General features: G+C 35.7%; 1 protein-coding gene and 1 pseudogene across 7 annotated transcripts in view; one reads left to right on the forward strand and one right to left on the reverse strand.

Annotated features, from left to right (window-relative positions):
* The window catches only part of LOC145259779 (uncharacterized), a 90,162-nt gene extending 76,102 nt beyond the window's left edge, over positions 1-14,060 (forward strand). For all 7 annotated transcript variants that reach the window (XM_080117534.1, XM_080117530.1, XM_080117535.1 and 4 more), the window contains 3 exons: positions 1,583-1,734; positions 12,135-12,214; positions 13,933-14,060. In XM_080117534.1, the coding sequence (XP_079973660.1) occupies positions 1,583-1,734; positions 12,135-12,214; positions 13,933-13,968 (268 nt within the window). In that variant the 3' untranslated portion in view covers positions 13,969-14,060. The remainder of the gene's footprint in view (positions 1-1,582; positions 1,735-12,134; positions 12,215-13,932) is intronic.
* On the reverse strand, positions 2,649-2,787 carry LOC145260100 (U2 spliceosomal RNA; annotated as a pseudogene).
* Positions 14,061-22,384: the final 8,324 nt, after the last annotated feature.

A 22,384-nucleotide genomic window follows, 5' to 3' on the forward strand; every position in this document is an offset into this window, starting at 1 on the left:
TTGAAAGAGAGGATCTATTACAAATGGAATTAGGCATCGGGTATAAATCATCTTAACAACTCTCTGACCTGATGATTAGCTCAGAACATGTTACCCCTCAATGTCATACAGTACAGTTCTGGAATGGAGGACTTGCCTACTATAACACGCTTGAAGGGAAAATGTTTGGTCACACTTTCTTTGAATGCTGTGAACTGTTGTACTTCTAGAGTAGAAGGCTCTCTTACATCGAAGGATTCCTACTGTGAGGGGGTGGGATTTTGCTGCTTGTCGAGTTTGTCGGGGGTATTTACGTAGAGGAGGTACAAGTGCTTGCAGTTCGTCGAAGCATTCACCGTTAAAGTACTTGTAGAACAGGCAGAGGGTTGCAACATTTTGTCGATGGGACAGAGGGTGAAGCTTAGATGACAGTTCAGGACCTATCAGGTTGGCAACTCTCTTTTGAACCTTGTCTAGGAGTGAGAGATTAGTAGCAGATGCACCAGCCCAAATATGACAACAATACTCCATACATGGGCGAATGGTGGTTTTGTAGAGGTACAGAATACTTTCAGGCATAAATAACTTTCTAGCATGGTAGAGAGATCTAAAAATAAAGAGTCTTTGGCCATTGCTATTGCTGGCAGAGAAGGTTTCTTGCAGTTATTGAAGGAAACAAGTTTAGTCTTGGCAGCATTGAATGTGACCATCCATTTTTTTTTTTTTTTTTTTACCCCATTCCACTACAGATTGGAGGTCATCCTCTAGTGTTTCTGCCATTTCTTTAGATATGCGTTCATTTATTTTCCTGTTGTGTCTGTTATAGAGCGTGGTGTCATCAGCATATATAGATGGTAGGAGGCTAATGGGGTGGTAATTTACTGGGTCAGTTCTTTCGCCAGAATTCTTGAAAACTGGTACCACTGAAACAGTTTTCCAGCAGGCAGGAAATCAAGATTCATTAAGGCAATTGTTGTAAAGTTTGGAGAGGATTGGAGCTGCTTCGGCGGAGTACTTTTTTAATAGCACAACCGGGATGAGATCAGGTCCACATGCTTTTGAAGTGTCAAGATTTTTTATGATAGCATGCATCTAAGGAGGGGTGATTTTCAGATTGTCTAGTGTGGCGTCTGTCTACAAAGGAAAGTCAGGGAAAGGGTGGTTAGCAGGGTCCAAGTGTGGAGTTGGAGGCAAACCGACTGGCAAGCATGTTAGCCTTCTCGATTGCTGAGCAAACAACCTCGTGATTGTTGGATAGTGGGAGAATTGTTGATTGCCCATTATTTACTACACTGTTTTGAATTGCTAATCATTTACTTGATGTACAGTTCCAGCAGCTTGGACGATGAATGATTTGTTCTAGCAAAGTCAAAAACCTAAAAGTAAACCTGGACTAAGGGATTGCTAAGCCAATCCCCAAAGTAGCTGTCAGTGTCACCTGCATCCAAGGGAACGAGGATCACAAGCGACTATTTGGGATTTTCCCTCACTCTCTGTTGCTCAAAAGACACTGGAGACTCCAACAACAAAGACAAGTAGCAGCCTAAATTTTTTCTTTCAGATCCAAAAATGTATAAAATAATTTGAAAATCTTTTCTTTCAGAGCATGGGTCATCAGTTCTGTTGAGAAAAATTCAGTCAATGTATTCTTTTTGGATTATGGAAATATTTCCCAAATTGACTTGAAAGATGTCCGATGTTCCACTGAGTCAATATGGAAATTACCTCCGAAAATAATGGCCTTCCAAATAGACAGTAAGTAATTGTTGCATATTCATTGGAAAAAATATATTTTTGAAATGGAGTTTACAAATACCCCCGAATAACCCGACAAGCAGCTAAATCCCACACCTACACAGTGGAGATCCCTAGGTGTAAGAAAGCCTTCTACTCCAATAGTTTCTTTCCCAGAACTGCTAGACTTCGGAACTCCCTTTCGGGATTCTGTTTTCCCAACTGTACTGACAAGTAGAAGTTTTAGTGTAATGTGAACAGACATCTTGCTGCTTATCTCTTTTCATAATATCCCTGCAACTTATGTCCCAATAGTAGTCCCCTACTTCAATGTGGCACTGTGCCTTGTTTGAGATGAAAATGGAATTTAAAAAAAAAAAAGATAGTTCTCCAAATATGATCTTTTTTTTACTTGAATTGATTGTTAGGACAGCAGTAGAGCAACTAAAATTTTATAGAAAATTAAACGATTGATTGTTTGCTTCAACAACATGTGACATAAAAGAGATTTGGAGATGGAAGTTGAATTAAAAATTTCAGTTACATCGCATGGAAGGTTTTGAAATAGAAGACCTTCATCAGGATAATCCAGAATAAACTGAGGGTTAAGGAAATAGAGATCCTTTGAGTAAAATCCAGTTTAACACTAAAATTGTTAAAAACAAGGCCGATAGCCATTAGTCATGTGCTCTCGTGTAATGAATGAATGCATGAATGTTGGATTGACATGAAATTCTTAAAGATAACTAAAATGACAGAAAAATGGGCTGAAATGACTTAAATAAATGAAAAGTAAATGACTTAAAATGAACTTAAGGATGAATTGAATGATCTTAAGAATGACTTGAATGCTTAAAAAATCACTGGAATCCTTCAAAAACAACTTTAATAATCTGGAGAATGACTTGAATGGTTTTGAGACTGACTGGTTGTAAAGTGGGTGATCATTTTACATTAAATTAATACAGAAAAGTGATCCCACACTTTATATCACAAAGTTACAAACATAAGTACCGCATGTAGTAAGAACAGATACTACACTTTGATCTTGGCGAAAAGGCCAAGAAAAGCGGTATTTATTTGCTCCCCCACCGAACAAATTAGGCACAAGGCCGATTTTTAATGTGAGGAGTGAAGGGGAAATGGGGTCCAAATCCCTGGGGAGTAGGGGAGCTGGATAGTGACAATTGGTATGAAGGGTTGCCCCTACATTGACCAAAGTCTTATATGTGAGGATGCCCCTACATATGGTTTTTGCTTGCAGTATCTGCCGGACAGATACTACACTTTGAGATATTAAATCTTTTATTCATGTTAAAAATACAGTCAAAATCAATAATGAACAAAAAACTTAGGCACATGGCCAACTCAAAAAGGGGGATTGTGGGGGTCGCTGGTCATCCTTGTCACTCCAGAACTAAACAAAATCAAAAGTTTCTCTCAGCTAGTATCTTCTTTCACCATAATACTGCATTCACCCTTTCATATTGGGGGACGTCCTACTTAACTCCCAGTTTTTAAAACATTTTTTATTGACGTGTAAAAACAAAAAAGATAATAAAATGGTACAATAATTCATTTGTGTCGAGGGCAGGGGGGAAGAAAAAACAAAAGGTGATTAGTAGGACCCTCCCAACTTCGTCTAGTAGATAAACTGCCTGTTCCACTAGGTTTGTAAAAGGAACCTCGCTTCTGCGGGTCAGTCTCTAGGTGGAGATGCCCTTTAGATGGGGGTGAATGGAGAAAAGAAAATTTTGTGGGTAAGAGATGGGGGTTAGTTTGTATTTCTTTCTCTCCAAGATGGGTAAAATTTAGAGGAAGGGGTTAAAACAAAAATTGCAAGTAAGAGGGGATGGGGATCTTGGAGGCTTCCTAATCGAGAAGGGATGGAACATACACTCAGCTAGCTGAGAGGCTACTTGTTTAATTTTACTTTACGGAACTGCGCGTTCCACACCTAGGCGGGGAACACGTATTCAAATTTGGCTCCTCTTCGTACACATAGACTTGCCACATGTATCCATCTTCTGTCAAATGCCGCGCGATGCAGCCTTCTTCTATCACATCTGATCTTCACCCATAGTTGGTGTTTAAAGAAAGCGATCAGATCTTGATCAGAAAAAGACAACACCCCCTGGCAACCTTGCAGACAAGACGTCCAAATCACCATTCTCGCCACGGCCAGGATCGTAACGTAGACCATTTGTCTTTCCCGGTCCCACGCCGGCCTCACGTTGTCCACAACATTGGATACGGTAATTGGGCGAGGATGCTCAGGATTGATGCGAGCCGTCACTTCGCTGACATACGACCAGTACTGGCAGAGTTCGCGGCAATCGAAGAAAGCGTGATCAGTAGTTTCTATGGCCGTTGTCCCACAACAGGGACAATCAGGCGACTCCAAAAACCCGAAACTGCATTGTATGTTGTTGAGGGGAAGTGCATTTCGGGCCAATCGCCAGGTCAGAGAGAACTCCGAATTGTTCAGATGACTTGAACCTGGCGCCCAGCTCCATGCGGAGCGGATCTCACTCTGCTGCCACCCCAAACGCGCGCATAGCGGGTCGTCAGCGGCCCCCTTCACTAGATCCCTGTGGAGTTCCCTACGGGTAGCAGTCACAAGGTCACTGGACTTTGGTAGTCGTTTTAGCGCGGCTCGGCACTCTTTCATGTAGGCAGATTCTCCCCGCGGCCTGCGACAGCTCTCGATGGAAGAGTCGAGAACGAGGTCGGGGAAGGCGGCAGTAACCACGGGGTGCCACGGTTGGTCATCCTGCATATAGTGGCTCAGGAAGGCCAGCCTCTCAGCATCTCGATGACACTTCAAGTCCGGCATTCCCAAGCCTCCCTCACACGGACGTTGAATACAGACCTGTCTGCTCGCCCAGTGTCTTCCTCTGTCCCAAAGGAGCGAGTTCAAGAGTTCGACAAGAGCTTTTAGGTGTTGTGCAGGCAGGGGAAGTATGGCCAGTCGGTAAAGGATGAGAGGAAAGACGTAAGTGGCGCACGCCTCAGCTCTACCCTTTAAGGAAAGTTTCCTAGGAAGCCACGAATTGACTGCAGCCTCCACCTTTGACTGTACCTCCAACCAATTCTTGTCAAGCTGGATACCCGGTCCGAACCACACGCCGAGGATCCGGACCGGGCCATCTGTCCAGCTGAAGGGCGCCCGGAGGTTTGCGTTGCCACTCCAGGCGCCCAACCGCAGTCCTGCCGACTTGCTGCGGTTTATCTTGGCCCCGTGATTCTTTCGTACTGTGCGAGTGCCTCCGACACGACCTCAATGTCTCTAAAGCCCGACACGAAGACCGTGACATCATCAGCGAACGCGGATACCTTGGCAGCTGAGCCGCCAGGCAGAGCCATTCCGCGCAGGGCCGAATTTGCCTCCCCATGTCTCAGCTTGCGGATCAGAGGCTCTAAGGCCAGGACATAAAGCAGGGGCGACAGCGGACAACCCTGATGAACCGACCGAGAGATAACAAAGGGTTTTGAGCGCTTTCCGTTGACTTGCACGACAGCCATGGCTGTCGATACATTACGGAGAGCCACTTGCAAAAGACAGATGCCAGGAAACGATGGTCGACCCTATTGAAAGCTTTGGACTGATCTAAGTTGATCAGCGCAGCTTCCCTGTCGTCATCTATTCCCCCCTCTAGGATCATGCGGATCAGGTGCAAGTTGTTCTGAATCGATCTCCCCTTCACAGCGTAGTTCTGTTCCGGTTCAACCAACTCGTCGATAACAACCTGCAGCCGATTCGACAGGACCTTGGCCAAAATCTTCAACTCTGTGTTTAGCAGAGTTATGGGCCTGTAGTCGTCTAACTCTTCCCCTCCATCGGACAAGCAGCAAAATTTTACCCCTACACAGTAGAGATTCCTAAATGTAAGTAAACCTTCTACTTTAATAGTTTCTTCCCCCAGAACTGCTAGATTTTGGAACTCCCTTCCGGGTTCCTGCTTTCCTAACTGTACTGACATGCAGAAATTCAAGTGTAATGTGAACAGGTATCTTGCTGCTTAACTCCCTACATAGTATCCCTGCAACTTATGGCCCCGATAGTAGCCCCCTACATCAAAATGGCACTGTGCCTTGCTTAAGATGAAAATTGAATTGAAAAAATAAAAAAATGTAAAACCTGTAGAAATATACATTCCAGATTCCCTGTTAAAAATTTGGACCTCACAAAAACATCTGCAGAGATCACTCTACCTACGCCCAATGTGGTTCCAAAGCAGTTAATCACAACAAACAAGAATGTCATGAGATCAAATGCATAAATTACCAAGGGGATACCCTGTTTAATCCAAAATATGCAAACACTGTAAAAAAGAAAAGAAATCTTAGGAATAAAATACAAAAGAAATATATCTTATGCAGATGCCAAAACAATAGTGAAAAGATACATGGAAAATTAAAATTTATACTAAACTAATATAAAAAAACATCTATCAGATAGATGAGTACCATAAACTTATAGAAAAACTTATATATTGGAAGAAAATGAATGGCCAAATTGTCAAAAAAATTTTAGAGAAAAACAAAACTAGAAACCAAAAATGATACCGTCAAAATATCAATCTCTACCCAAACCCAAACCTCCCATTCATAAAAATAAACCTGCCGAAGATCAAATCTTACCAAAACCAAACAAAAAATTAGCAAAATACTCAAAACAAAATAAATAGAATCACCTAAAACAAAAATGAGAAACACCCACTAAAAATCAACTTGAACTAGCCAATGAAATGGAGACAGTCCAAATCAACAGCTACATTAAAACCAGAAAATACCCATCGATCATTATCAAAACAAAAGAAAAACCAAAACAAAACAGATAAAAGGTCTCGATCTAACTCCAGAACTAAAACCTCAAACAACAAAACTAAAAAAATAGATCAAACAGAGGCCAAAAGCAGAAGAAATGGAAAAATCAAAATTTGATCAAAATACTCAACAATCTACAATAACAGTAAGATTCCCATCTTATATCATTTGTTTCTGGTGTTGGTATAAGATGGGAAGTGACACTATAGACATGGCAGAGGCCAACAAGGGTTAGCCACCAGGGTTTGATATCAGAGGTCCTGGCCCCCTAGTTAAAACAGTTTCAGCAGCTAAAAGTAGAAAATTAAGAGGTTTAAGGCCTGACCATGGACTGTTGCTGAAAAGAAGATGCTGCTGTTTTGCTACCACTAATCAAAGTTTGAAAAATGGAGCAAAACAGCAAGTATAATGCTAACTGAAAAAAAGAATTCCTGAAGAAAAAAAGAAAACACCATTTGCAAGATTAAGATCTCTCATCTCCCAAATGGGAGTGTATATATCAAAGACATCACTTGCATTAAAAATGGCACCCTCAAATGGCAAGGAAGAAAAATCTTCAAAAAACAAGTCTATATGGGAGGGGGAGGAGAAGTAGACGTTGGTATGGGCTACGGAATATGATCAAACAAGATATTCTGTAAAAAAGCAAAGGAGACTTGTGTCCAGGAAAAAGACATGGTCCATCCCCAAAAATAACACAGCGACACAACAGCATGAACATTTTCAATGAAGATGACATCTCATATATGAAAACAGAGGTAGCTGCTCTCATTAGAAAACAACTAAATCTGCTCTAAGCCCTCCCCCCTCAAGTCCCAGAAGCCGGAGCAACACCACCATTTCCCTTGTGATCTAGCAGGACCGGCTGTGCCTATGACGATTCAACCTGGATCCAATTTAGACCCAGGATCGACTTTGTTGAGTGACTCTCTTACTTGTCTCTCACTCCCAGCAGGTAACAAAATAAAAAGTAATGTCGTTGGTTCTTCCTCGTCACTACCAACAAGTGCACTACTGCCAACTAATATCTCATCCGGAACTAGATGATGAACAGTTGACAATGGAATAAGAGCTCTGTAAGATCATTAAGGAGATCCAGAGTATGGGGCTGGGGAAAAGACTAAGGCTGCAAAAAGTGTATTTTACTAGAGCTACAAAGGCAGCAATAAGAAGAGTGAATCTTGCTCACCAGAGACTTGTCCCATACAATATATCCATTACGGAACTAAACCAGATATCTTATGCTACAGAACTTTATAGTATTAAAAATAACAGTCCCTAATTTCCAACAGTAAAAACAATTAATTTAAGTCAAAAAAGAAAACACCACACTGGAAACAGAAGTTCCAAAATCAGCTAGACCTATGCATAAGAGAATTGTTTCAAATAAAATAATTTCTTGTTACATCTGTAGTACAGGGACGACTGAAAAATGCCATCTGCAGGCTTAATGAGAAATATGGCACAAGAGTAAGGGAGCTAAAAAATGTAGCCAGAGAATTAGAGGGCAAGATCCCAGTGCTTGCCAAAAGAATAAAGAAACAAGAAAGCAAAAATAGGGCAAAAACTAAAATGTTTAAGCAAAATGCTCATTTATTCTACCATAATCTAATAAGGGACACAATAACAGTAAATAAGCCACCCAAAATGCAAGAGCTGGAGAGTTATTGGAGGCCTCTCTTCGAAAACGAAATATCATACAATAAAGAAACTCTATGGATTCAATATATTGAAAAAAGGAACAAAAATAAACCAGAAAAGCCAGAGGTAACAGCTCACATGGTAAAACAAAAGCTAAATGGGTTCCAGAACTACAAAAAGCCTGGCATAGACAATCTACCTAATTTCTGGCTTAAACAACTAATATCATTGCATGGTCATTATAGCAGTTGCTTCAACAGAATATTAAGTGGTGAAGAAGCCACGCCAGCATTGCTTTTAAAAGGTAATACAACCTTCATAGTGTGACAGCACATGGCCTTTTCTTCTACAAGCTGTTGACCCCAGAGTTGTGTGCTGTGGTTTACTACCTCCATCTCTTCATCGTTCTCATTGGCCGTGTCATCTTTTGGTTCACACTTGCGGCTGCTGACGGAATACACGCAGGTCACAAAGTGGAAGTAAAATAAGTCATGGAACAAGAAAAGAAAAACAACGCCAATGTTTCGAATATATTTGACAGTTGGACTTGTGTGTGTGTGTCTTCTCCCCATTCTATTGATGTTACGTTCGTCTGTCAGTTGCAATTCGTCTCTTTGTTTTGCAGTCAGCTCTAAAAACTGTCCATATGTGTCGCTATCAGCTCCCATCCGTCGCAATTGACAGCTTGTTGTCTTCTCTGTGTTGATATCTGAAGTCCCCCCCACCCTGGCTACTGAAAACCGCCCTTCCCTGTTTTATCTGTTCTGTGGGTTTCTAATGTCATTGTCAAATCAAAAAGGCCCGATCTAAAAATACCCACAGATTCATTGTTTGTTACTTCCCATCTCTTTGTTTATTGTAAGACACTTCCTATTCTTGTGTCTATTGCCCCCCTCCCTCTCAGCACTTAATGATTCAGGTCCACTTTATAGTTGCACAAAAGCAAATGAAACAATGCCCTAATAAGTATAGATCCATGTGCTGTCTCACTATTATACATACAAGCTCTTCACTAGTTGCAAACAGCATCTACCAACATCTCTCCTCTGGTGCATACTTGGAAAAAGAACAAGCAGGATGCAGGAGGATATGTTCAGGCACCAAGGACCAGTTATTAATCAATAAGACCATCCTTGAGGATTGTAAGAAGAGACAAAGAAACCTAAGTATAGCGTGGATTGATTACCAAAAAGCATATGATAGTGTTTCCCGCATGTGGCTACTGTGATGCCTAGATTTGTATAAAATCCATCCAGCAGTTAAGGAGACTATGGGTGTTCATATGCAAATGTGGCGAACTACCATGGCATAAGCCACACAAACAGAACTGTAAAAATACCTAACAACAAAATCAGAAGAGGAATATTTCAAGTCCAAACAGAAAATATACCAAAACTAGTGTCTGGCTAGACTGTATCTGCACAGAGGAGAAAGAGGTATGGATCTCTCAGAAATTAACCATCAACATCGTGCAACTATCGTGAATACCGGACAATATCTGATGAGCTGCCAAAATCCAAATCTCAAAATAGTACATGAACGCCACGAAACAAGAGCCAACAGAACTATGACAATCATGAAACTGGCCAAACATTTTGGACAAGACTATCTTACAAATGAGACATAATCAGAAAACAAGTCTGCTACAGAAATAGCCTGAAAGAGTTGTCAGAAATACACAAAGAACTTCCATTACAAAAATTGGAAGAATGGGCCAACCAACAGTGTACCAAGTATTTTCTGGATAAATTAATCCAGGACTATATAGATAAAGACGCCTCCATAGACTGGTTGAAAAGAGGATCACTCGACTAATATCAAGGCTTGATGACCAATGCTTTTAAGAAAATGAGTGGTCTAAGCAATGACAGCAAGTGCAGGTTCTGCCACACAAAAGTAGAAAGTGTGAGCCACTTGACATCCAAATGTAAGATTCTACTGGAGGATGGCTATTATACAACTCTACACAATGGAGTGTTTAAATATCTCCATTGGACAATCTGCAAAAAACTGAATATCGAATGCAGCAGCAAATCCTGGGAACATCTATCAGAAAGAACAGTCAGAAATAAGTCATACATCATTCACTATCCAATTCTTACAGCTACATACCTAGAAAACAGAGCCATAAAACCTGACATAGTTATATGGGACAAGAAAGAGAAAGAGGCAACCTAAGTAGAAGTTAGTGTCCCCAATGATGCTGGATTAAACAAAGCTGAAAAGGATAAGATCACAAAATACCAAGGTCTTATGTATGGCAGGAAAAGAAACTGGAATCTTAAGAAGATCTCTATCATTCCAGTTATTATAGGGGCTCATGACACTGGACTCATGAAAAAGAATTTTAAAAAACTACCTGGCAAATATACCTGGTGAACCAAGTGCAAGAGAGATTCAAACAATTTCACTTAAAGGGACAATCAGAATCTTAAGATCTCTCGGTTGGAATATCTGAGTTAGCGGATGAATGTTTGGCGTCTGGTAGGATGCCCCATCCTCAGCTTGAATAGACTGATAAGAAAAAAAAAAAAAAATGATTGTATATATAAAGATGGTAACAGAGCTTCTTGTGATACATCAATTATAATTTAATTTATAAAACTCACTATGTCTGTCTCCATATTTTCCAACTCTATCTCTTCCGAAACTAAAAGTCATAGAGCGGTAAGGGCCTCAAATGATTGGATTTTTTATGAACCGTACTTATATGCATCTTTAGCTGGTTAATATAGTTTTTAAGGGGTCAAAAAGGGGGTAAAAATGGAAAAAAATCGTTACACATTTTATATATTCATCTTAGTTTATTTTTAATCAGTTCATCTGCATGTCACGTTGGTACAGTGGTAACATCACCAACTTTGAATGCTAAAGTTTTGCTTTCGGTTTTGATTCTAGCTGATGGCACCCAAATACTTTTTTTTTTTTTTACTTTTGAAATTAAACTGGACAAATTAAAATATCATATTTAAGCATATTTTACAAACAGGCAAAGCCCCCCCCCCCCATCATAATATGTACAAATTGAAATCAAGCTGAACACAACTCTGCAAGCAATTGCTGTAACTGTAACTATCAGAAAACTATTAACCATTTGCTCTTTATACCTCCCACCCAATGAAAACCTAAATAAAACTGACAAATTGATTCAACAACTACCTAAACTAAAAGCCAACATTACAGTAAAAGAATCATTAAATATGAAATTCTCAGCTAAAAATCCCCTATACTGATTTTAAACCATAAATTCATATATTAAAATCAAATAGCAACAATAGAACACTCATTACAAAAACAAGTTACAAGAAATCAAACCCATTCTTGGGGAATGGAATTCAAACTAACTTGTAAAGAAGAGGTGATCATGGTAAAAATAAAAACACTCTTTCCTATTGAAAGGAGAAAACCCTCTGGAATGCATATCATACCAAGAGAACTAAACAGTAAAACATTTTCTAATAAACTGCATTGACTTATCCCTCATCTGGCAAAAATACTACAATAGTAATAACACCAAAGAATTCTTTGAAAAAAAAAACAAAACAAATACTGAACTACCTGAAAAAAGTAAATCTCTTGTCTAAAATATAGGCCTTCTAACAAAAAAAAAAAGACACAACACCTCTCCAAAAAAACAAAGAACAGATGCCAACAAGAAATAACCAAGGTTGACTATATACCAAAAATAAAACAACTCCATTATTCTCCAATTTTACTCTAACCCACTGAAAAGCGAAAAACATTTTAAATATAAACACAGAATTTTACAAAGTTTAAAAAAAAAGAAAAAAGCATCTCCTTGGCATTAAATGACCTTAAACAGTTGATAGGTCAATAAGTCGATCAGTCAATGACTATTTTAAATCATTTTTTTACCAGTTTTTAAAAACCCATTTAAAAATTTTAAAATATTACATTTTTTTAATGATTAAAAACATTTTTTTTTTAAGGTGATTCCAAGAAACTTCCTCCCAATGCTGAGAATCAATTCTTTGATATAAAACTTTGTAAAGCAGGAACCTCAGCCAATGTGAGTATTTTTTTAAGGACAACGAGAAGGTTGATGTTATTTATGATTTTATATATTCTTTGTGATACATATTTACAGGTACCTGTGCAAATCGATATAATAAATAGTATGTACATCATTCATTAATGACAAAAAAAAACAAAAACATGTTGAGCTAGTAGAAGGCTAGCATTTACTTGCATGTAACATGGCACTACAGATATTCTAGGTGTTGTAACCTGCACCCAAGTAAAAAGTAATGATTAGGAGCTCACAAAACTTGCTCCATCAATATCAAACTTAATTTATAATCCCCCATAGCACAAATTATATTGCCAAAATAGCAAAATGAGTCGACAACTTCAAACTTCTGCAGACTATCCACAGAGAACTCAGTATAAGTCCAGAATGGATTAATACTATTTAACCTATTTAAAAAAAATGAACTTGCTTTTCAAACTCTGTTTTCCTGATTCAAATGATGTAACCTTAGCTGACACAATGGGTAACATTTTTTCTAATAATATTTAAAGTATCATAACTGAATGCTACACCCAAAAGTCACATCAACTAAAACAGTCTGATTCTAAGAACCTGTATTGATAAAATAATAACCCAAATAGAAACTGTCAATAAAAATGTGATTTCCTATTTGCTGAAGTGAATATGGAATTACTTAATGAAAATATTCTTGTCCTAAAAATAATCGACACCTATAGTATGTAATAATATAAACATATGTTTAAGTTAAAATGAAAAATTCTTTACCTAGTATTATGATAAATAATTATAAGAAATCAGTAAATTAATTGGAGAAATAGGTAGACAAATGTGAGAACTTTACTTTTAAAGGTATACAATTTCTGTTAAGGATGTCTTCATTCTAAAACTATTCTTAGCTGGATTAACTATTTTCAGAAAATAATATGCAGCAAAAAACAATTTATATAATGTAATATGACAGTGCATGTGCATAGCCTTATCTTTCTCTTCCCTTTTATTTTGATATTTTTTCATGTTATAGAGTCCATTTTATGCTGTAATTGAGCTGAAATTAATTGCTCACTGTATCCAGTTGTGAAAGCTGTCTTCGTCAAAGTGCAGGTGCTTGTGTTATGTGTATTTGGTGGTAGTAGATTAGCGTTTTTTTTTTTGTTTGATTTTTTTTTAACAAATAAGATCAGCATGAACCCAGAAATGTTTAATTGTAAACAGATAGTTGGAATAGTAGAGTAATGCATGTTGCCAGTTATTTTGATGTTATCAGTTGTTATTGATGTAATATCAGTTGTTATTGATGTAATATCAGTTGTTATTGATGTCATATAAGTGGGTGATAGGCCTGATCAGGGTGAAGGTTTTCTTCATATCTTTAAGGTAAATAAATATTTCTTTTAAAGAAGAAAAAAAAAGAAAACCTCATTTTGGCTTTGAAAAAATAAAAAAATCAATATTCATTCATAATGATATTTCAAATAAGTGACACCCTACTTCTTCCTTGCCATGTGAGCCTTGTGTTTGCACTTTAAAACTGTTCATTTAGCATTCCAGAGACATTGTTACATCGCTAAGGAAACAAAAAAATGACTAATAAAAACAAATTACTTGAAAAGGCCCCAATCCGGGGAAAAGTATTCTGTATATCTTTAAAAAAAAACACACACACACACATTTTGGCTTTTATTAAACAATAAAAAAATATCAATATTTATTTAATTTATTTTTCTTTTGTTTTTCAGGGTTTCATTTCTGTTGTGACACTGGTTTCTCTGTGATAAAAAGAAGACATTTTATAAATAATTGTTTTTTTTTTTGTTTAATTCTTTTTCACATTTTTTGATAATGAATAAATATGAAGTTAATGAAATAATCTTCAGACTTGTATTTACCTCAGTGGAACTCTTGGGAATTTCTAATTAATTTAAAAAAAAAAAAACTATTTTACAATGAGATTGAACTTTATTACTATGTAAAAAAAATAAAAAAAAAAAAAAAAAAATATTTTGATGAAATTAATTACTAATGGAATTGTGATATCTGTCTGTTTAAAGCCAAAACTATATTATTACTATTTTTCAATATTCAATTAAGGGGGAGGGGTAATATAGCGTCTGTTCTGTTGCTATGATACCAGATTTCCAGGCATTACCTCTTTCTTTGAGGATGGTAGTGTAGTATATGTTTATTCATCATCTATAGTAGCAAAAAGATACAACCAGAGGGCAAGGGGGGGCATAGTTTTCTTAGATTAAATAAAAATGTATTTGATAATTATTGTTTTGTGTAAAATAAAATCACAGAATTGATTTTAGAATTTTAAAAAATTAAATCAAAATTTGGTAAACTGTAAGAAAAAAAAATTCTTGGAATCAGATTAAATAATTTGTTAAACTAGCAATACATACGGACGATAAAACACTTTGGATAATTACGGATTTCAAGGGGGTTCTGCTAAAATCGTCATATTTTAAAAATCAAAGCACCTAAAGTCCTCAAAATCCCACCATTTTGTTCAAAAATGAATATACTTTCAAAAAAATGAATAAACAATGTACATTATATATTTTAAGAGTTTTAAGCAAATAAAGTGCTAAAAGTGTTAACATCATAAAACAGTGTTTTCGATAAGATAAAAAAGTCATTCTATTTTTAAAAAGTATCTAAAAACGATCTGTAGAAGCAGCAATATAAGTGATACTATCGCTGATATTACTTTACTGTAAACAAACTTTTTTTGTTTTGTTTTTTTATTCCAGAACAAAAAATGAAAAATGAATATTAAAAAAATGTTCTTACATATTTAATTGGAATCATATTATCAGAACATAATTAGCTTAACTAAAGCTATTCGATTATCAGAATATATATAATTTTACAGTAATCCTGTGTTATTTTTGGTCAAATTTAAAAAATATAGTTAAAAAACAAATATGTAGCGTGTGCACTTTTATCCATTACATTAGTTTTTAACAGTGAATTAAACAGTGTTTTGTTTTTAAAAAAAACAAATGCGAAATATGATTTTTTTGCTTCACGTGTGCAAAATTGTCTCAGTCATGAAGGATTTCTCCTTCACTGACAGAGGACAGAAAAGGCGAAGTGTAGCATCAAAATACTACACTGTTATCTTGGCTCAAATTCCAGGTAGAGAAATAAAAAAATGTCTTAAATTGGAAAGCTTAACAAAATAATGTGTCACTCGAACAAGAAATGTTATTGAAAATAAAAACCAAATTTATAAAAAATTTGTGAACGGTTTGTTAGCTTTAGCAAAAAATGTTTTTTGATATTTAAATAAGTGGGCAAAAAGTACTTAAGTTTTCCAAACATCATGTTTTCTGTTAGTGATGTCACTTGTTTTAAATGAAATTTATTTTTGTCTATTGTTGTAATTCTTTTTAAGTTTCACACCCCTTAAGAATTATGACAAACAAACAAAAATAAATTTCATATTTAAAAGTAATTTGATGTCCAAAATCTAAGGCAATAACATTTTCAAAAACCAATAATTATGACCCACTAACTGTAAATATGGGGGTCCAACGCCTTAAAAAAAAAGCTCCCTTAATCCTACCTCTAACCCTAGGTATGAGTGGAAAGCCTCCTCCTCCTCTCAAAACCTTCTTTAAATAATGCTAAGTCTAAGTGGCAAGCTCCTCACCAAGCAAAGTTCCTTGGTAAGCTACATATAAGTGTCTAAAAAAAAAAAAATCATTCCTTAAAGAAAAGTGCACCATTTATCACCCCCCCCAAAAAAATAAATTAGTCAACTGTCCTAAAACGCTAGAATGGTCTCGAAATGGTGAATAACTTATGTAAAACTAGCCCTCACTCTAAATTCTAAAATTGTTTTTGTTTCTATCAAGTCTTCAGGGTGTTCACACATAATTTTCCTTAGCTTTATCATTAACTCAAAGTCATTAACCCTCTCATAATTGCACAAAGACCCTCTTAAAACCACACATAATCGTCTTTATAAAAAAGAAAAAAGGCACACAGGATTTATCTCCGATAGAAAAAAAAAATGTTTAACTGCCTTAAAATGCTAGAATGGCTCAAAATGGGGAATCATTTTACATTAAATTCTAAAATAATACTTGTTTATCTTCATATATTCACACGTAATTGCATACAAAGATAAAATCGCATACTTTGGAGAGGTGGTCAGATGGGGGTGGGGGGGGTGTTAACGGAGGTATTACTCTATTACCAAAGAAATATTGCAATATATTCATTTTTAAACAGTCCTAGATTTCGATTTCACTTATTTGTACATATAATGCATTACAATTCAGCTTTGAGTTCTTTAACTTCTTTTCTTAAGGAATGGCAGCATATTTATGTGCATTTACTGCAGATTATTTGGAAACCATTAATTTTTTGGAGATTTTCAGTAGCATATTCTAATTCCTAACACAAAAATATACTTATATGGTAAATTTTATTGCTTAATCTTCTGTTTTAACAGAGATATAGCATTTTTACTGAAAAAGTTGTGTATAAAATGTGACAAAACGCATATGGTCTTAAAGAGGGAAAAATATCCAAACGTGTGAGGCACAAAAATAGTCATAACTTCCCTAATTTTAATTAGATGTAAAAAATTTAAAAAGATTCTTTCTTAGCTCATCAAGCTCTTTCTATAGATACCAATATTGAAATATTTTAAGCTATTTCAATTTTTCATGTTTAAACTAATTCTACCCAGTATTGTCTGTGAGTATTTTTAGTCTTGTTTCAGTATCTTAATGTAACTTTATTTTGAGACTAGCATGCTGCTCGGCATTGCCTGGTTGTAAAATATGCTTAAATATAATATTTTGATTAATGCAGATTTCATATTTATTATTATACTAGCCTGGGTGTTTGGAGGTGTGTGTGTAGCAAAAAAGAAAGAATTTAGTAGACAGGCAAGCTCGAACCTGTATCGCAAAGGAGAAAAAGAATGTGAAAAAAAAAAAAAAATGTGATCCATTGCCAAACAGGAAGTGACAAATGTTTAAATTAAGACTAGTCATTCGAAAAGAAGGGGTGACTTTCGAAAATATCAGTGAAAAAAGCAACCCCTTTTTGTAGAAAAGTGCCCAGTTAAGGGTGAAGGAATTAATGTTTGAAGCCAATTTTTCAGTATTTGTTGTCTGAAGACGATACCAATTTTGTAAAAATCCGTCGCCTCTGTTGAAAGTTTTAGGCAGGCATACAAACATTTAAACAGACAGATGAGATTTATGCTATATATTATTATATAATTAATGATTTTAAAAGTTAAAAAAAAAAAAAATGACTTGTGCGCCACCACCGAGAATCAAAACCAAACCGTTTAGCTTACAATTTACTTTTTCCTTTGACGTTAATGCCTGACCTATGAAGACATGTTTGCTGCAAGGCTAAAAATTAAAACATGAACCAATAGCTATTATGTTACGCATGGCAAATTCCATATTTTAAATTTTCACACTTTTACACCAATTTTCTCTGGCTTAAACCCAAATATAAAGTTTTGCATGGGTTTGAATACCTTATATATTAAGTTTCATGTCTGTAGACCTAAAACTGACAAAGGAGTTTGGTAGGCAAAATTTTTTTAAACAAATATATACATGCATACATAAATATATATAGCTTAATGTAAAAGGAAAAGAGAGTTCAATTCCACAAAAGGAGACTTATCCGGATAATGCCAAGCTCAACAATTATTATTGGAGCTTATACAATATGACAATAAGAGTATGAAATGAAGACACAAAACTATATATTGGTAGATATAGAATGGATCATTTATTGAATAATGGAATACAGGCAAAATTTGGGGGATAGAAGGGACTCTTTATGCCAGGGCATTTTGAAGTCTAATGCTTCTCATCAGAAGAGTAAAGAAGGTGCTAGATAGCATGGGGAAAATGCGGCATCTAGCGTAAGGTTCATTTGGGACGAAAAAGATTAAGAGGAATTATAGAATGTTGGGGGAAGCTTTATTGAATTCTAAATAAATAAGAAGCTTGTTATATATAGTATGATATATAAGATTGTATATGGTCTTTAACATAGTATTGAGATTAAGGGGTATATGTATTATGGTTAAATAGGGGGTGTATTGTTGCTGCGTGGTAATTTATTTTAACGGTTTGTGGGGTGTCTATTTTCTATGGAGTGGGTAATTTTGATTGTTGCCACCTAAACGGCAAATGGTGGCTATAAAATCGCTTATAATTTGGTGGTGGTGGTGGTGGTGGGGGGTTATGCAAGGTTGTAAAACTGAAAGGTAATATGTGGCAATATATTTATAAGTTTCTTCTGTTATGATATAGGGAGTATGATTATATTCTTATATTATTCTTTATTTTACTTTATTTTGTACGGGACCACTTACCCCTCACTCCTCAACCCCATTTCCTGCTACTCTGATCCCCCCCCCCCGGCTATATCCCTTCCTTTTACGCACCCCTAATAATTAGTATTAACAGTATTTTCATTATTATTTTTGGTAGTAGTAGTGGTGATGGTGGAGGTAGTGGTAGAAGTATTGTTATTACTATCTTTATTATTATCATTATTATTACTGCATTGTTTTTAACGCTATTTCTATTATTATTATTATTGTTTCTACCATTATTATTATTATTATTATAATCATCATTATAATTGCCGTTATTATTATTATCCCCGTCATTGTATTTTCTTTTTAAATAAATAGAAAAAAGGGTTTTTAATATGAATATTAATACACAAAAAAAAAAAAAAAAAATTTATAGTAGTACAGGTATCTTGCTTCAAATCTATATATCTGTGAAAGTGTCTGCCTTTTTGTCTGTCTACATTTCCCTACACAATAACTCTGTCAATTTTCAGTCTACAGACTCGAAATTTGATATACAGTGTATGGGGATTTGGGAAAACCTTTGTAATCCGTTTTCGGCCAGAAATTTTGCTGTTAAGGGATCAAAGTTCAACGATTTGACTTTTCAGAACTCTACCAAACTCTGCCGCCAATTTTCTGTATAAACAATTGAAATTTTAGATATAGGTTCCTTGGACATGGATCTAACTTAATAACTTGATTTGAGCTCAAAACAATGTTAAGGGGGTCATAATAGGGGTCAAAGTTAAAAAAAAAAAATTTGATGTCTGTGGTCTCTATCAAATTATTCAGACAATTTCTGGTCTAAACATTTGAAATTTTACCTAAAGGGTGTTCAGAGATAAGGCAAGCTTTTTAATCGAATTGGATCGAAAATTTGAGCTACCAATATATAAATGTATGTATGTATGTATGTTTGCATGTTTGCCTAAAACTTTTGACAGAGGTGACAGATTCACAAGATCAGTATCGTTTTGAAGCTTGACCCTTCAGACGTCAAATACCGAAAAAGTGGCTAAAACATTAATTTCTTCATCCTGAACTGGGCACTTTTCTACAGGGAGGGGTCACCAGTATTTTCGAAAGTCATCCCCTCTTTTCGATTGTCTAGCCTTAATTTAAACCTACGTCACTTCCGGTTTGGCGGTGGTTGTAACAGCAAAGACACCAGGGTTTTTTTCCCCATTCTTTTCCTCCTTCATGGTACAGGTTCGAGCCTGCCTTCCTACTACCACCTTTTTTTTTTTTTTTTTGCTCAACACACACCTCTAAATACCCAGGCAATGCCGGGCATCCCTGCTAGTGTTTACAAAGTAAAAAAAATCCTGTCATTACTCATTGGAAATGAACAGATAAATCTGTTAATTTCTGACGAGCAATGACAAGATTTTCCACTATAATAGTGAAACGTGTGTAAGATAACAATGAATAAAATATAGGTGTCTGCCTAAATTTTTGTTAAAAAATTTACAATAATTACAGAATAAATGAAAATTATGATTGTGACCTGATATGTAATTTATGTATAAATAAACTGTGTTAGTCGCTTTATTGCAGATTAGTAAAATATCAATATTTCATTAAATATACATCACAAAAAAAATGAAAATGGTATCCTCAAAGGACTGCTTTAAGGTTAGTTATTTCACAAAATTTTATTCAAATTTATACGATATTCACAAAGTTATGTCATTTTATTTATTATCAAGGAAATTATACTATCGCTATATTGCAGATCTCTTACAATGCCAAAAAAATCGGGCAATTAAAGTTTATTGAAAAGCAAAGGATTGTTGCTAAACCCGCAGAAGGATTGTCCATCAAAGATTTAGCCATGGAGCTGGAAAGGGATCCAAGAACCATGGCTTCATTCGTGAACAACCTGAACACCAAATCCAGAAAAATAAGTGCACCAGGAGAAACCTTTCAGATTGTGATATTTTGGAAAATTCGTAGGGAAGTCAACCAAAACACAAACAGTACCAGTGTTTCTAGTTTTGCAAAAGCTGGAATCGCTCTAAGATCCAGGCAAGCCTGATATAATGTGTTCAATGAGATGGCAAGAAACATGAAACCTCTTCCAAGGCCTCCATTGAGCAAACAACATAAGAAAAAACGAATGGCTTAGACACAGAATTACATGAAAATGGATTTCCAACAGACTCTATTTATGGACGAGGCCCATGCTATGCTTGATGGTCTGGATGCATGGGCCAAAATTTGAAATCTGAATGGAATTCCAACCTGTTCATCGCCAACAAGGAGGTGGCGGCGGCATTATGTTTTGGGCGGGAATCATTGGGGATAAGTTGGTTGAATCATTCTGAGTGCCAGAGGGTGTAAAGCTTACCAGCAATGCATACAGTGCCTTCTTGGATAATCATTTTTCACTATGGCTAGATAACCTACCACTGTCACGTCGCTTTCAGATGATTTTTATACATGGCAATGCACCATCCCATTCTGCTAGGGCAACTGAAGCCTTCCTTGAATCTATGGGCTTTGTTGGAGAAACTCTCATGAACTAGCCACCGTGTTCGCCAAACCTTAACTCTATTGAATATCTCTGGTCAATATTAAAAAGAGGGGTTTATAAGGGAGGAGAGCAATTTACTTCAAAGGATACCTTGCGGAGGAACATACTTGATGTTGCCAGAGCCATAACTCCTTTTCAGATCAAACAATTGACTTCATCGGTGGACAAAAGGTTGTTTAAAGTTATTTTTAAAAAATGGTGGATATGCCTTTTTTTTTTTCTTTTACATGGAGGTCACCACTTATCAAGGCCTGGGAGCCACTCAGGGATAAGGATTATTACATGTACAGTAGTCAATTGGATAGTATCATAGTAATCGTTAGTATTGGAGATTTGATAGTGTCTTACTTAAGGGGGTGATTCATCAGGAATTTGTTTATGTTGGATTTGAAGACATCCAAGTTGTAGTCAGGTGGGAAACAGGCAAAAGGAAGAGAGTTCTTCGGGCGTGCACTTCTAAGAAAGAAGCTTTGTTCATGGAATCTACATTTGATTTATGTCGATAAATAATTTATTTGCGACTTAGCACCTAGGATGTGCTTTTGTTTATTATTCTTTGACAGGAAAATATAATAAAAAACAAAGTTTGCATGATAAGATATTGTAGTTTGCCCTAAAACATTTTAAAAGACCTGCAATAAAGCGATGGACAATTGAAATTCCTCGATAAAGAATAAAATGTCATAACTTTCTGAATATCACAAATTTAAATAAAATTTTAGGAAATAACTAACCTTAAAGCAATCCTTTGATGATAAAGTTTCATTTTTTTGTGACATATAGTTAGTGAAATATTGATATTTTACTAATCTGCAATAAAGCGATTGACACAGTTTCAAAAAGAAATTAACAGAGGACAGAAAAATTTGCATGTATACTCCAGTTTAAATTAAACAAATGTTCATTCTTTGGGATTAAACTTTAATAATCCCAAAGAATGAATATTTTTTTAAATTAGATCTCTTTTTCAAGGTAATGCTGAATAATTCTTTTTTTTTCTTTTTCTTTTCTTTTTTTCTTTTCTTTTTCTTTCTTTTTCTTTTTTTTTTCTTTTTTTTTCTTTTTCTTCAATGAAATTGTAAATATCTTTTGTAAATAAATTCAATTAACTTTTGATGTTATTTTAGGCTAGTCCATGGAGTAAATGTGGTGTTGTGGTGATTGCTGAATTGAAAATGATAGACAAATGGTGGAAGAATGGAAAAAAAAACAGTGCTTCTCTTGTTTCATTTTACTTCAGTTGAAGTTCTCAGAATAATTAAGGAACTTCGTGGGGCTAACACTTGATCTCTATTTG

The sequence above is a fragment of the Euprymna scolopes genome, chromosome 35 (assembly GCF_053919585.1).
Source record: "Euprymna scolopes isolate OS-2025 chromosome 35, ASM5391958v1, whole genome shotgun sequence".
Taxonomy (NCBI): domain Eukaryota; kingdom Metazoa; phylum Mollusca; class Cephalopoda; order Sepiida; family Sepiolidae; genus Euprymna; species Euprymna scolopes.